The sequence below is a fragment of the Scylla paramamosain genome, chromosome 18, assembly GCF_035594125.1.
Source record: "Scylla paramamosain isolate STU-SP2022 chromosome 18, ASM3559412v1, whole genome shotgun sequence".
Taxonomy (NCBI): Eukaryota; Metazoa; Arthropoda; class Malacostraca; order Decapoda; family Portunidae; genus Scylla; species Scylla paramamosain.
The window spans coordinates 4,318,369-4,334,873 of NC_087168.1; the positions used below are offsets into that span (position 1 = coordinate 4,318,369).

The following is a 16,505-nucleotide window of genomic DNA, read 5'->3' on the forward strand; positions in this document are numbered from 1 at the left end:
AATGCTGGATAAATATAAATATGGAGACAGGACACTATGAGCCCTGCTCGAACCCTGTATTATACAACTAGGTAAATACACACACACACACACACACTTTAATTTATTGCCACATAAAATAATAGATGATGAATAATTTTACCAAAAATTATAAATGAGGAAAATTATTTGATCAAGCATTGAAAATCAGTGGAAATAACATAAATTTACTCGAGTATTGAAATTTACTCTATAGCATTATTGTCATTATAACAGGTCTAGTCTCTCTCTCTCTCTCTCTCTCTCTCTCTCTCTCTCTCTCTCTCTCTCTCTCTCTCTCTCTCTCTCTCTCTCTCTCTCTCTCTCTCAAATATGCTGCTATAATCCCAATTTGTTTCCTTGGACATGCTCATTCTGAAAGTAGCAAGTAAGCTTTATTGATCAAAAACATGCAGATATTGTTCCCTTAAGTCCTCTCCTTACTTTGGGAGCTTGTTACTGTACAAAGAGGAGTCCATGAATTTGGCCCTCAACTACAAGTACACTCACCTCACCTTCACCCCAGAACAGCTCCACACTGGCATGTCTTGTGAATGCTAGCACATTTCATCTCATCTCCACTCAGGTTCACAGAAACTCTACATAATATGGTCTTAATTTTATATCACAAAGTATTAAGTAAACTAAAATATAAGAAATCTTACATATCATCATAGCCTTACAATTGAATCAGCACCATAAAATGAATGGACAGAAAAATGCTACATACTGCTTCTCAGACACCTCCAGTGATATAATCACATAATTTGAGATCATTCCTACCAATATAAACAAGGAATTATAGAGTAAACACATTTTCATGCTGATCTTACAAACACACACCTTTGGCACTCCACACAATTACTTGAGGAAAATAACATGATATAACATTAGTGAATAGCATAAGAGTGTGACTACACAATTACTTGAGGAAAATAACATGATATAACATCACTGAATAGCATAAGAGTGTGACTAAGTTAAAAGCCTTAAAAACATTAAAACCACCAAAAAACTGGAGACTCAAATCAAATGCAGAACATGAAAAAGCTGAGGTTGAAGGATAATTCAAATTATGAGCTCAGGCAGGATGGTGATCAGATTCAAAATTCTGGAAATCCTTCAAATTGTATCCACAGACCAAGCCACATGTAATTATTGTTAAGAAATGAGTGTGTCACAAAGCAAGATGCCTACTGGGCAGAGGAAGTAACTCAGTTTGAAACTTTTTCAAAGCTACAGGCAGCAACATTCACGATTAGAACTCCTGCAAATGTGAGTGTCACATTGCACAAACTGGCAGTTCACTCCTCCCTGGTCTGAAAAAATCTGCTGGGAGAAAATAACTACATGACAACTTGGGTTAGTCCCTCATATGTTTTTGAAAACCTAGAATAATGGATTCAGTATGACATATTGACATAAGGGAAAGTTATCTTTTGTGACTGCTCCTTGCTTCAGCTAACAACAAAATGGCTGTGTTTGTTTTAAACAAAGTGTTGTACTGAGGTGGTGTGCAATGCCTGGAAAATATACAGGCCACAACTGCATAGTATGAATATTAGAGTTTCACTAGAATGGTTAAATTAATTAAAAATAAGGTGTATAACTATGCGAGTGTATTGGTGAAGAAATTAAGTGATGAGGGATGCAAGGATGTGCCTCACTACAAACATAGTGGTGGGATGCCCTAATTTTTTTTTTCTTTTTTTTTGTTGTTGTTTTGCTGTGAGCTTAGGATGTATCTTTAACTGTCTCTTGGTACCATGTAAGATGTTGTCATACATTTTAGGGCTGCCCACCATGCACATCCTCATGTCCCTCATTGCTCTATTTTTCACCAATGCACTTATTTTTTTCACTGGCAATAGTTATACAGCTTATTTTTCTATTAATTTCACCATTCTAGTTAAACTCTAATATTCTTACTATGCAATTGTGGCCTGTATATTTTCCAGGCATTGCACACCAGCTCAGTACAACACTGTTTAGAACAACACAGCCCTTTTGTTAGCTGAAGCAAGGAGCAGTCACAAAAGATAACTTCCTCTGATGTCAACATGTCACACACTGAATCCGTTATTCTATCCTTTCAGAATCATATGAAGGACTAACCTAAGTTGCCATGTAGTTATTTTCTCCCGGCAGAATTTTTCAGACTGAGGAGGAGCGAGTTGCTAGTTTGTGCAATATGACACTCACATTGGCAGCTGCAAATGTCACTGCCTATACTGTTCAGAGCCACTTCTATTTTATAAAAGAGCCAACAGATCATCTTTCAGCTTCTGTTCCTTTTCTTCTGTAATTTTTGTTAAGTGTTTGATTACAATGTCTTTGAGCTTATTTTTCAGAAGCCCAAACCTACTTTTGGACATTGTACTGAATGAAAGAAATGTGCTGCACACTAAAATGGAAATAAAAATGTTCTCCCCCAGGAAATCATGTGTGAAATTCCTTATTCTTTTGAAAATACCTTTACTAACATTCAAGACTGTCCTGGCATACAAAGAGCTATTGTACACACCAGAAGTGTAACAAGCATGCCTGACCAGAGCGTAGAGCTTTGCACCACAATGGATTCCAACCCGCCACACATTTTCTAGAAGTATGTCAGGATCTGCAGAGCTGGGAACCATCATGTGCTTTTGAAGGCGATTCCTTACTATTATGAATAATTTGTTGCTAATGAAACTTTTCATGTTACCAGCAGCAGTAAATGTCATTGAGTACCTTGGAGGTACTTTTGCTAAGTCTGATACATTTATCAAAATGGTATTGGTAATCATACAGATTATATAACCATTGAAATATATTTTGTCTATCTCACAATTAATATTTGAATGTGTTTTCTTTGAATTAATCCAGCAATTGAACTTTTCAAATCCAGCTGTCATACGAAATTTGAATTTTTGTGCTTTTTCTAATGATTTTGACAAAAAGAGGAAGTCATCTGCTACTCTGATTATTACCCCTTCAGCATCAGCTGTTAAGTCATCCAGATGCAAGGAAGTCATCCTTGCAAGGTAAAAGTCACAAAGATCCCTGGAGAGACAACATCCCTGTGGAAGTCCTTTGGCTAGTTTTATTTTCAACTTTTTGTAAGCCACACAAGGCTGAAGTGATGCCTCAATGACACCTAGGATTTTTTGTACATTTATTGTTAAAATGCCCCTCTTCAATGAGTACTTTGGTCGGAACAAGAGATTCCCATACTCGTCTAAGGGAATATTTACTTCCTTTTTCCCATTAGAATACTTCATGAATTGTAAAGTGTTCATGTTCTTGCAAGCCTGATGCAGCTGCACCAGAAGATGACGGACATCTACTGATGAGAATGCATTTTTGATGTCAGTTTTTACGAAGTAGAGCTTGCTCTCTTTCCCCAGCACATAGAGGGCATTCTGCCAAACATTAGAGAAAGAGACTGATGCCAGGGTTTGTTGTTCTATGTATACCAAATACTTTAGAAGCAGTCTTGCTTCAAGGATTTCTTGAGACTGCCTATGTCTGGTTTCTTCCCTGAAGAGAGGGCGCACCCCTCCTGATTTCTTTGGCAGTACCTTTATTAAGACACCCTTGACCTCACTGTCTGATGGCATCACCTCACATATGGAGTTTATTGTCTTCTGCAGAAGTGACTCTGTTTTATTCTTGGGAAAATAAAATATTTGGTAGGCACCTCCTGACATCTGTGTTTGGTAAAAGACTGACCTCAGAGTTACAACAATTAATTTTTCTACAATCCACACAAAGAATTTACTTACTATGTAGACTGTTTCTTGTGGTGGAAGGTCCTTCACCCATCTAAAAAAAAAAGTCAGGAACTCATTACTCAATAATAATAATAATAATAATAATAATAATGATAATAATAATAATAATAATAATAATAATAATAATAATAATAATAATAATGATAGTAATAACAATAATAATAATAATAATAATAATAATAATAATAATAATAATAATGATGATGATGATGATGATGATGATGATGATAATAGTTATTATTTTTTTCCTCTATATGACCTTAAAAACAGATACAGTTGGTTTCAGTGTTAAAGAGTATTAGAATCATAAGAACCATAATCTCACAGCTAGTAAAAGTGAGTGCACTTGAACAACTCCAGTGGTCCCAAGCAAGAAACTGGGCCACAGTCAAGCTTATACATTAAAAGAACAGGTTAGAGTGTGGAAAAGTTATCACAGTCTATAGTCAGCTATAACTTGAATTCAGTAAAGTTGATTCAGAACCAGAATCATGCACCAAATTAAAAGAAATGGGTCTTCAACCTCTTGAAGACATGAACAGTGGGTACATCCTTGACAAAGGAGGGCAGCTTATAAAATTTTGGCCCAAAATAGTTAAAGCTGTACAGCAATAACAGGTAGGTATCTCCACTGAGGGATTAGGAGCAAGTGTGGGTCATCAGTTGCCTTCAGACATGTTAGTGATGGAAAAATAATTAATGAGTATGTTTTAAATATAGGCTGGATAAATGTATTTAAGGGCTTTGAACATTAATAAACAGATTTTAAATCTAATCCAAGCAATCACCGTTAGCCAATGTAGTTTAAAAAGATATGAAGGAGTGCTTGCATGAAGTGGTGAGCCTAAGACCAGCCAGGCTGAGCAAATGGGGCATTCACTGTGGTCTAGAAAACTGCCAGATTCACCAGCTGACTGAATTTTACAAATAAAAGGTGGTCAGCTAAAAAAAAATCTTTGTCATTTGTGTGCTATCAAAGCAACCAATAAAATATAAGGAACATTTTCAGCCACCATCATCAAGCAGCGAGCAAGAAATGTGGCAAAATAAGTATTATGCACATTATCTTGGGTCTGGGATGTGTCATCACCCTGGGACAAATATTATTTTTTTTTCCTCTCTATAATGACCTTTCTTTATCCATTTAAGTTATACAGTTAACCTACCAGTATATAAATCCTGGTACATATGAAAGACACAACCATGTTTTGATGCCAAATCTTAGTGAGATACTGGTGAAGATTATCTGTTGACATCCTGTCTCCCAGTGTCTTCCCTCAATTGCAGCTTGTCTGTTGACATCCTGTCTCTCAGTGTCTTCCCTCAGTTACTGCCTGTCTGTTGACATTCTGTCTCACAGTGTCTTCCCTGAATTGCTGATTGTCTGTTGACATCCTGTCTCTCAGTGTCTTCCCTCAGTTGCTGCTTGTCTGTTGACATCCTGTCTCCCAGTGTCTTCCCTGAATTGCTGATTCTTGACATCCTGTCTCCCAATGTCTTCCCTCAGTTGCCAATTGTCTGTTGACATCCTGTCTCCCAGTGTCTTCCCTGAATTGCTGATTGTTGACATCCTGTCTCCCAATGTCTTCCCTGAGTTGCCACTTTCTTCTTTGGAAATACAATCAATCCTTTTGCACACTAGTTCTTCTTTCCTGATATGTTCATGCAATCAACCACAACACATGTACAGACTGGGATTTTACAACAGCACTACAAACTCATATCTCCTGCCTCAGGTTTGTTGGGTGTTTTGGAGAAGTCAGTGTGTCTGACACTAGCCAGTCCTTTCATCTCTGCACGGTTTCGGCCTTCACAACATCCTGTCAGCACAAATAATAACTGCTAGGCTCTTTTGGGGACCTGCCAGGTAAAACATTAGTCCCTGTAGAAACCAATGGAAAATGTTTCAAACTAAATATGTAGCAGGAGACCAGAAATAAATGTGAAAATACTGAGAGCATAGTTACAAGCATTTAGCTTATAATAACTGTTTTGTAGTGTGTGCATCACCAGATCTCACGAATACTGTTACCATAAACACTTAGGACCAATGTTTTGTAGCATTTAAATACAGTGCATCAAGATGTGTCATGAGATGTGTTTTAGAATGTGCTTCTGAAAACTGTGGGAGTGCTGACCAACCCCTACATTAAAAACAGCCGGCAATCACTGGCAACTCAGCCCATAGCGAATGCCCCAATTTAAGGAAGACTGGAGACAAGCCAAGTCTTTGTTAAGTAGATTAACAAACAGTTACAGGAATCATTATATATTGTAAGTAATAAAAAGCATGTAATTTAATTTGCTAGGATCAGGATATCTACTAATAATTGAAATTCTTCTTAGGTTGTAGTGACAAACCTTAACAACATTGTTTAAATGGTAAGTGAATGAGAGTTCATCTTCAAATATTATGTTCAAGTCCCTCATTTTACTTGAGATGAGCAGTTCAGCATTCATCACCTTTACTTTACACCTTTGAACAATGATTCACTGAAATTTTTACCCTTTACAATCTATTCCTTTCTTGGGTCTACTGTACTTTGACAACTATCAAGTTCATGTCATGTATAGAATTAGTAATAGATGAACATTTGTTGTAATGAAATAGCCAAAATAAAAACAAAATACAAATGCAGAGCATCAGAAAATTAGATTAAACAAACTGCTGTGGACACTGAAAAGACAGAGCTGTATGGTGCATGGGTGTGAAGGATGATGATGGTAATGATGACAATAACAGTCAAGGGGTGATAATGCTGATGGTCAGGGCTGGACCTCCTTACCGCACATCCTTCAGCTGCATCCCATCAAGCAGCACACCAATACTAATGGTGTCACGCACTCCCATGTCCAGGAGCTGCCACATGAAGAACTCCATTCTGTTGTAGTTCTCTTGGCTGCCCCACACAGACTGGGGAACTAATGAGTTTAGTGCTTTACTCAGGACAAGGAAAACAGTTCCCTTAGATGTGTTTCCATATTCAGTCTCTGTGCAATTGTTGTTTTCCTGCAATGAAACAGATTATTATCTTATAAGAGGAAGAGAATACCCTGTTACCCTGTACATATTTAACTGCTACAGTAGGCCTTCTCAGCAATACAGTATTAAGATTTGTATTTTATAGTTTCATATCATCAATACAAAAACCCACATTATTCCAACTGAAGTGATGCAAAAGTTTTCCTACTCCACAGTCCAAATTTCAGAGTTATAACACACACACATGCTTAATGATACCAAAAATTTCTTTCACTCAATACACTTCTTGATAATTTTCATATAAACACTCCCACATTTACATTCCTGGTGTGACAATTTGCACAACCTTCCCTCTCATTTCTCTTCCTCTACAATATCAAAATTTTCTTTCACTCAAATTTTTTATAATTTTCATCTACAGAAATTCTTGGTGTAATTACATGTGCACAAACTTTCCTCCCCTTCCATTACTTTCCTTCAATCATGTTTGTTCCTTCAACTCCCACTCTTTACATAGTGTCACATACATCCCCTATTCTTTTCCTTTTTTTTTTTCCTGCATACCATGTCCTTTTTTTATCTAGCCCTAAAACCTCTTATCTATTCTGTGAAGATTTCTGCTGAATGCAATTCCCTCTTTGTTGGTTTCAGTAAATGGAAGGAGGGTGGGAGAACACAGCAATCATCAGAGGTTGCCTCATCCATCTGGTATAAACTCACCTGTACTTCGTCTTTCACATAATTAATGTTCTTGCAGAATGGTGACATCATCAGTAAGTCCAACAGGTCTCTGGAGTCCATCTTCTTATACTTTTCTTTTGTGGTTGCCATCCTTTTCTCTTTAATGAGATGTTCAAATTTTTTCAAATTCAAATTTTCAAAATTTTTTGAAATTGTTTCGGTGATGTCTCCAAGGTTAGAGTGGGCAAGGAGGTACTTTGGTGTGATGTGAGGCATCTCAGCTCCAGTGTTTGTTGACAAGATGTCACTGAGAATGTTTTCCACTCCCTCTGGAAAAATAAATAAATAAATAAATAAATAAATAAATAAATAAATAAATAAATAAATAAAAAATAAATAAATAAATCACTCCCTCCTGGAAAAAAATAACAAATAACCAAGGATGTTTCTTGCAATTAATACTCAAAACTTAATTCCTTCATGTCTCAGCAGTGGACACATGTCAAGAAATTACTGTAACTATTTGAAGAAAATAATTACAAGGTGTTAATGTTAGTGAGCATTATGGCTACCATGGTGATGGCAGTAACAATAAAGCAAAGTTTGTGCAACCTTATAACAACACTGGAAAGTTACATCTACTCAGGTGATATGAGTGATGGCACATAGCAAGGGTCCAATGCGCTGCATAAAAAAAAAGTCAGAAAATGAGGTTAAAGTTCAGTGATATGGAAATTACTGTAACTCTTCTAAATTTTGAGATACCGCCTTCATTTATGTATCAAAATGAAGCATGAAATGCATTATTTCTGATTTTTTTAAATGCTTTAGTAATTTTAGTAAAATTATGAATGTTTATTTTTAGTAAAAAATAAATAAATAATTTTATTTTCTCAGTGTATTTATCAGCTATTACTGAACTTCAACCTCATTTTCTGTACAATATTGGATAAAAAATAGTGGTACATGTTAATATCGATAATAATGATAATAATAGTGCAAAAACATAATAATAATAATAATAATAATAATAATAATAATAATAATAATAATAATAATAATAATAATAATAATAATAATATTATTATTATTATTATCATACACCCATGCAGTGCGTGATGTCACACTCCCGCCAATGTCTTACCCCACCCATGCTATGGGATATTAGACCTTTCTCTCTCGACCCCTAAAACTGGCTCGCTTACCCACTCACTGCTACGGGATATTGTACCCTTCTCTCTCAACCCCTGCCTGGGTCAGCAGCTGTGCCTGTCTGGAAGGTTGAAAACAGAAGTTTTTTTGGTAAGGACTATCAACCATACTTCCACTGCAACAAGGGTCTTACATTCAATCCCAGTGCATTGAGGACAGGTTAAACTAGTGTTATATGGAATAAAACAGTTTTCATGGGGGTTGCTGCGTTGGAGCCTTGTTACGCGCCACCACTCATATGGAATACAGGATGTGTGGATAACTATAATACCAGATACTCTACTGCATAACATGTATGTATATTGGCATGTATGTATACTGGGTTTCAACATGTGATACTTGCAATAAACTGCCACGTCAACTAAGAGGTACACTACTGGCAGCCCTCGCAAAATTAAGCAAAAAAATCTGGTACATTTCATGACATGCATGCCCAGGAGAGCACTGAAGCAGTAGTGGAATGTGTCACAGGCTTTAGACAAGTTTGATTGGCCCAGAGTAGTGAGACATTTCCTCAGACAACTCCATGACATGATTTGCCTCACTGGACAATACCATACTAAAAATGAGGAAAATATCCCAATAGTCAAGGAAAAGTAGGATAAATTTAGGATCAGAATCGTGAACAACTCGTGCATGAAGTAAATAGAAGTGTGGGCCTTAAAAACAACCTACCTGAGATAGCCTTCAAATTACAGCTAGAAATAGCAAGAAATGTACCCAAAAAAGAATGAGGGAAATTCTTGAAAGCTTCCATAGCCCTCATAAAACTATGTAGCAGAGAGAGAGAGAGAGAGAGAGAGAGAGAGAGAGAGAGAGAGAGAGAGAGAGAGAGAGAGAGAGAGAGAGAGAGAGAGAGAGAGAGAGAGAGAGAGAGAGAGAGAGAGAGAGAGAGAGAGAGAGAGATAGGTTACAACAAACCTTGAGATCCTCATGAGGTGACCTGACTTTTTTTTTTTTATGTAGGAGGGACACTGACCAAGGGCAACAAAAATCCGATAAAAAAAAAAGAAATGCCCACTGAAATGCCAGTCCCATATAAAGGGTCCGAAGCAGTGGTCAAAAATTGAAGCATAAGTGTCTTGAAACCTCTCTCTTGAAGGAATTCAAGTCATAGGAAGGTGGAAATACAGAAGCAGGCAGGGAGTTCCAGAGTTTACCAGAGAAAGGGATGAATAATTGAGAATACTGGTTAACTCTTGTGTTAGAGAGGTGGACAGAATAGGGGTGAGAGAAAGAAGAGTCTTGTGCAGTGAGGCTGTGGGAGGAGGGGAGGCATGCAGTTAGGTGAGAAAAACTGGCGGAGACATCTCAGAACACCTAACTTCATAGAGGCTGTTTTAGCTAGAGATGAGATGTGAAGTTTCTAGTTCAGATTATAAGTAAAGGACAGACTGAGGATGTTCAGTGTAGAAGAGGGGGACAGTTGAGTGTCACTGAAGAAGAGGGGATAGTTGTCTGGAAGGTTGCATCGAGTTGATAGATGGAGGAATTGAGTTTTTGAGGCATTGAACAATACCAGATTTGCTCTACCCCAATCAGAAATTTTTGAAATATCAGAAGTCAAGCGTTCTGTGGCTTCCCTGCATGAAATGTTTAAATCCTGAAGGGTTGGACATCTAAGAAAAGACGTGGAAAAGTGCAGGGTGGTATCATCAGCGTAGGAGTGGATATGACAAGAAGTTTGGTTTAGAAGATCATTAATGAATAATAAGAAGAGAGTGGGTGACAGGACCGAACCCTGAGGAACACCACTGTTTATAGATTTAGGAGAAGAACAGTGATCGTCTACCACAGCAGCAATAGAACAGTCAGAAAGGTAACTTGAGATGAAGTTACAGAGAGAAGGAGAGAAGCTGTAGGAGGGTAGTTTGGAAATCAAAGCTTTGTGCCAGACTCTATCAAAAGCTTTTGATATGTCCAAGGCAACAGCAAAAGTTTTACCAAAATCTCTGAAAGAGGATTACCAAGACTCAGTAAGGAAAGCCTTGACAGAACCCATAGTGGCGATCAGATAGAAGATTGTGAAGTGATAGATGTTTAAGAATCTTCCTGTTGAGGATAGATTAAAAACTTTAGATAGGCAGGAAATTAAAGCAATAGGACGGTAGTTTGAGGGATTAGAACGGTCACCCTTTATAGGAACAGGCTGAATGTAGGCAAACTTCCAGCAAGAAGGAAAGGTAGATGTTGACAGACAGAGCTGAAAGAGTGACTAGGCAAGGTGCAAGAACGGAGGCACAGTTTCAGAGAAGAATAGGAGGGACCCCATCAGGTCCATAAGCCTTCCGAGGGTTTAGGCCAGCAAGGGCACGGAAAACATCATTACGAAGAATTTTAATAGGTAGCATGAAGTAGTCAGAGGATGGAGGAGAGGGAGGAACAAGCCCAGAATCGTCCAAGGTAGAGTTTTTAGCAAAGGTTTGAGCAAAGAGTTCAGCTTTAAAAATGGATGTGATAGCAGTGGTGCCATCTGGTTGAAATAAAGGAGGGAAAGAAGAAACAAAGTTACTGGAGATATTTTTGGCTAGATGCCAGAAGTCATAAGGGGAGATAGATCTTGAAAGGTTCTGACACTTTCTGTTAATGAAGGAGTTTTTGGCTAGTTGGAGAACAGACTTGGCATGGTTCCAGGCAGAAATATATAGTGCATGGGATTCTGGTGATGGAAGGCTTAAGTACCTTTTGTGGGCCACCTCTCTATCATGTATAGCATGAGAACAAGCTGTGTTAAACCAAGGTTTGGAAGGTTTAGGTCGAGAAAAAGAGTGAGGAATGTATGCCTCCATGCCAGACATTATCACCTCTGTTATGCGCTCAGCACACAAAGACAGGTCTCTGACATGGAAGCAGTAGTCATTCCAAGGAAAATCAGCATAATACCTCCTCAGGTCCCCTCAACTACCAGAGCCAAAACGCCAGAGGCACCTTCGCTTAGGGGGATCCTAAGGAGGGATTGGAGCGATAGGACAAGATACTGAGATTAAATTGTGATCGGAGGAGCCCAATGGAGAAGAAAGGGTGACAGCATAAGCAGAAGGATTAGAGGTCAAGAAAAGGTCAAGAATATTGGGCGTATCTCCAAGACGGTCAGGAATAGGAGTAGGGTGTTGCACCAATTGCTCTAGGTTGTGGAGGATTACAAAGTTGAAGGCTAGTTCACCAGGATGGTCAATGAAGGGAGAGGAAAGCCAAAGCTGGTGGTGAACACTGAAGTCTCCAAGAATGTAGATTTCTGCAAAAGGGAAGAGGGTCAGAATGTGCTCCACTTTGGAAGTTAAGTAGTCAAAGAATTTCTTATAGTCAGAGGAGTTAGTTGAGAGGTATACAGCACAGATAAATTTAGTTTGAGAGTGACTCTGTAGTTGTAGCCAGATGGTGGAAAACTCAGAAGATTCAAGAGCGTGGGCATAAGAGCAGTTTAAAACATTGCGCACATAAACGCAACATCCAGGTTTGGATCGAAAATGAGGATAAAGTAGGAGGGAACAGAAAAGGGGCTACTGTCAGTTGCCTCAGACACCTGAGTTTCAGTGAGGAAAAGAAGATGAGGTTTAGAAGAGGAGAGGTGGTGTTCTACAGATTGAAAATTAGATCTTAGACCGCGAATGTTGCAGAAGTTAATGAAGAAAAAGTTGAGGGGGTGTCAAGACACTTAGGTTCGTTGACAGAAAGGCAGTCCGACCTGGGGACATTTATGGTCCCCTCCCCAGTTGGAGACTCTGAGGCTGGTGTAGGAGTCGCCATGATGATTTAAAAATTTTTGAGTGAAAGGTGTGTGTGTTATTAAGTGCTTGTGGTTTTGTGTGGAGGAAGAGAGTTGTCTTTAGAGGGCAGGCTGTGACTGCCCCCTTGTGTTGTGAGACAAAGGGAAATGTTCAGTGAGGTCACAGCTGGGTTTAATGATAAGTTCACAGCACCCCCTGAACAGTGCTTTAAACCTCACTGGGAGTAATTATTGTTTCGGCAGGTGTCTACTGCCTCCTCCTCCTAGGATTACTAAGGTGAAAGAAGAAAAGGACAGCAAAACAGAAGGGTCTCTCCCCACTCTACACTCCCTCCAGCATAAGCTGTACAGGAAAACAGGTCAGAAATAAATGACATAGGATTAGAGAGGGAAAAACCCAAGGGAAATTTTATAGGAAAGAATGAAAATAGATGAAATGAGGTGCCCCCATTTCCTGGGTCCAAGGAAGTACATCACCAACAAACAAACAATGTTAGATGTGGATTAGAGGCAAAATATTTGTCAAGACAACATTTAAGTCTCTTTGGTGTTGCAGTCCATCACATTTAGAGGAAGCCCATTCCATAGATTAATTAAACTGTGAAAAAAAATTTTCATTCATAAGTTAAATGATTTCCCAACAACTTTGCAACTGTTTCTTTGCATGTTATTTGAAAAATCTATCGTGAAATGTTCACTGCAGTTCATGTTATCAATGCCTTTGATAATTTTAAAGACCTGTACTAAGTTGCCTCTTAGTCTTCTTTGTGTTAATGGGAATAGATTTAATTCTTTAAGACACTCTTCATATGATTTGTTTCTTAGGCTTGGTAATATTTTTGTTACTCTATGTTGAACTTGTTCTAATTTATCAGTCTTTCTGGTAATAGGGGCACCATGCTTGAACACAATATTCTAAAAGGGGACAGACTAAAGAGTTATACAAAGTGAGAATGGTATCCTTAGATTTATATTCAAAAGATCTGCCAATTAAGCCAATTATTTTATTTGCTTTCTTTATGACTTCTGAAGATTGTTGGCTAGCTTTTAGGTTACTTGATATTGTTGCTCCTAAATCAATTTCACTATCTACACTTTTAAGTTGGGTACTGTTTAAAATATACCTTGATTTCTCATTTCAATACCCTATGTGAAGCACTTTACACTTATCTGCATTAAAACTCATTTACCAGTTTGGCCCCACTCAGACAACTTATCTAGATTTTTCTGCATTTCTATTACTTGTTTGTTAGAGACTATGTAATTCACTATTTTGGTGTCATCAGCAAACTTCAATATTATACTGGTAACACCCTCATTTATATAAATAAAGAGAACAGGTCCTAAGTCTGACTCTTGTGTCTCCCGGCTGGTTACGTTAGTCTTCTTGGATGCTTTTCCATTTACTACTACTACTTAATTTATGGTTGTTTAGCCAATTTTCCACCCATCTCAACATGTTGCATAAGTTTTATCAGTAAACATTTGTGGGGGACTTTGTCAAAGGCCTTTTGAAAACTGAGGTATATTATTGCTTTACTTCAGTCATACTGGTTCAGGATATTGTAGAAGTCTGAGGATCGTTATACAAGAGCGTTTGTTTCGGAAGCTGTGTTGAGTATTTTTAAGCAGTTTATTTTCCTCTAACTGATTAAGAAGTCTGTCTTATAAGTGTTTCTAGCATTTTGCAAATGACTGAGGTTAAGCTGATTGACCGATAATTGAGCCGTTAAAAGATTTACTGCCTTTTTTTAAAAATCGGAGTTACGTTAGTGAGCTTCCACTCATCAGGCACTGTACCAGACTACAGGGATTTATTGTACAATATGAGATTTCTGAATTGTAAGCAAATTCTTCTAAATATGAGAAATTTCTTGCTAGATCTGCTCAGTTCAAGAATGATCTTATTAAAATAAAAAATCTTTAGAACACTTTATATTCTTTATTTCATTGTTTTAACTTATTTGCAACATTTCAAAAGCAATCAGATAAGCAACTGAGATTTTGCAAAGGTCTTTATTGACATGAAAACCAGTAGTAATCCATACTATAATGAAATAAGGCAAAAATGTTAATTCATTGTTCTAACCATGAAAGCAAAGTTTCAGGATCAAAATAACTTTTTTTTTATTTTGTTTAGATGGAAATAACTGGAAAATTATGGTTTGGGACCAAGGACAAGACAAAAGTAAAAGTGAGTGGTTTGCCCCACTTTGTCACTGATAGATTAAAGTCACCCAGGATTGCAGTGCTAATTTGTTAATTTGTTTGTAAATGTCATGGTTAGTTTGGACTGGCTGGGCTGGAGGTCTGTACACAAAAGCTATTGCTAATTTCATCCTGCAGTTATCTTTTTAATAATACAAGTAGAGTATCTACATTTGCTACAAGGGATTTTGATAATGGTACAGTGGAACCTCGGTTCTCAAACTTAATTAGTTTCTGAATGCCATTTGAAATCTGAAATGCTTGAAAACCGAAGCTATTTTCCCTATAGGAATCAATATAAAATATCTGTTCCCAGACACTAGTCTAACCTTAACCTGTCTTAGCAGCTTATAACATGCTCCCATAGCCAAGATGGCTGTTTCACAATATCTCCAGCTCACAAATCATTTATCCAAAAAGGATGTAGTGAATGAACTTAGTGACACAGAACTCATCAGAAGATACTGTTTAGACTGATCTAGTGAAGGAAGCCTTACAGAGGGACACAGAGAGGAACAACCCACTTACTGCCTAAATGAAGGTGATCATAACACTTAGACATCTTGCTGTTAGGAAAAGCTGCTGGAAAAATGCAGTTGTGTACTAGTGATGGCATTGGGGTTCGTCGGGAGAGCCATAGGTGGCTTGGGATTACCCCTGAGCACTGAACATTGTTTACATTTAAGCTTTTCAATGGGATCACATTTACATTATTTGAAAGATTGAATTACTGTCTTACACTTTGCGTGTCTCCTCTACATACAGTGGAACCTCGGTTTTTTAACTTAATTTGTTTCTGAATGCCATTTGAAATCCAAAATGTTAAAAAACCGAAATTATTTTCCTCGTAGGAATCAATGTAAAATAGATTAATCCATTCTCAGACACCCATCCACCATGTCTTAGTGAGTAATGACCTACGCTCTCACTGCAAAGATGCCTGCTCCACAGCATCCCCAGTTTAGAAATTTTCTATCCAGAAAGGATGCATTGAATGAACTTGGTGACACAGAACTTATCAAAAGATATTATTCAGAGTAACCATGCATGCATTCTTTCTCACCAATCAAGTGAGGGAAGCCTTACAGAGTAACACAGAGAGGAGCAACCCCCTTACTGCCAAAATGAAGATGATCATAACACTTAGACATCTTGCTGCTGGGAAAAGCTACTGGGAAAATGCAGTTGTGCAGTAGTGATGGCACTGTGGGTCACACATAGAGCCACAGGAGGCTCAGGATTACTCATGAGTGGCAAACTCTATTTGTTTGCATCGAGGTTCTTCAACAGGGTAACATTTAACTTATTTCAAAGATTGAACTGCCGTCTTACCCTCTGTGTCTCTCCAAATATATAAAAATGAAAATATTTACAGAAACTATAAATTAGTAATAAATTGTGGTTTTTGCTATGTCTTGTAGATTTGAAATCAAGTAACTTTGTTAAAAAACTGAATTATGGTATGGCAACTGAAGCAATTATGAGTTAAAATTTTTGTTTGAAAACCCAGTTGTTCGAAAAGGGAGACGTTCGGTAATTGAGGTTCCACTGTATATAAAAATTAAGTAAATATTTACAGAAACTATAAATTAGTAATAAACAGCAGCTTTTGGTATGTCTTCAAATTTGAAATCAAGTAACTTTGTTCTAGAACTGAATTATTGTATCACAAACAAAGCCATAATTAGTTCAAAATTTTGGTAGAAAACCAATTTGTTAAAAAAGGGAGGAGTTCAGCAACTGAGGTTCCACTGTACTAGGTTAAGACTGGTTTTTATGTAAAAATAAGATGTCACCTTCATTTTTATGTACTCAGTTTTTTCAAATGTTATGTAACTGGGAATCTTATATTCAGCCAAATAGTCCCTGACTTCTGCATTTAACCATGATTCTGTTAAGCTGA

The 16,505-nt window shown here is 37.5% G+C and overlaps 2 protein-coding genes across 2 annotated transcripts in view; both read right to left on the reverse strand.

Moving 5' to 3' along the window:
- Positions 1–624: 624 nt before the first annotated feature.
- LOC135109038 (uncharacterized) lies at positions 625–5,514 on the reverse strand. The gene is made up of 2 exons (XM_064020025.1): positions 4,958–5,514; positions 625–3,822 (listed from the first exon to the last, which is right to left on the reverse strand). Exon 2 carries the CDS (start codon positions 3,705–3,707, stop codon positions 2,271–2,273), a length of 1,437 nt encoding a protein of 478 aa, XP_063876095.1. The 5' UTR covers positions 3,708–3,822; positions 4,958–5,514; the 3' UTR covers positions 625–2,270.
- Positions 5,515–8,660: 3,146 nt separating this feature from the next.
- LOC135109037 (uncharacterized) overlaps positions 8,661–16,505 on the reverse strand; it is a 57,868-nt gene continuing 50,023 nt past the window's right edge. Inside the window, exon 10 of the mRNA XM_064020023.1 lies at positions 8,661–8,728. The gene's annotated coding sequence lies outside the window, so the exon portion shown is untranslated. The remainder of the gene's footprint in view (positions 8,729–16,505) is intronic.

Bases quoted from the DNA above. Each gene is read 5' to 3' on its own strand.
- LOC135109038 (XM_064020025.1), bottom strand. From the start codon at position 3,707: ATGTCAGGAGGTGCCTACCAAATATTTTATTTTCCCAAGAATAAAACA.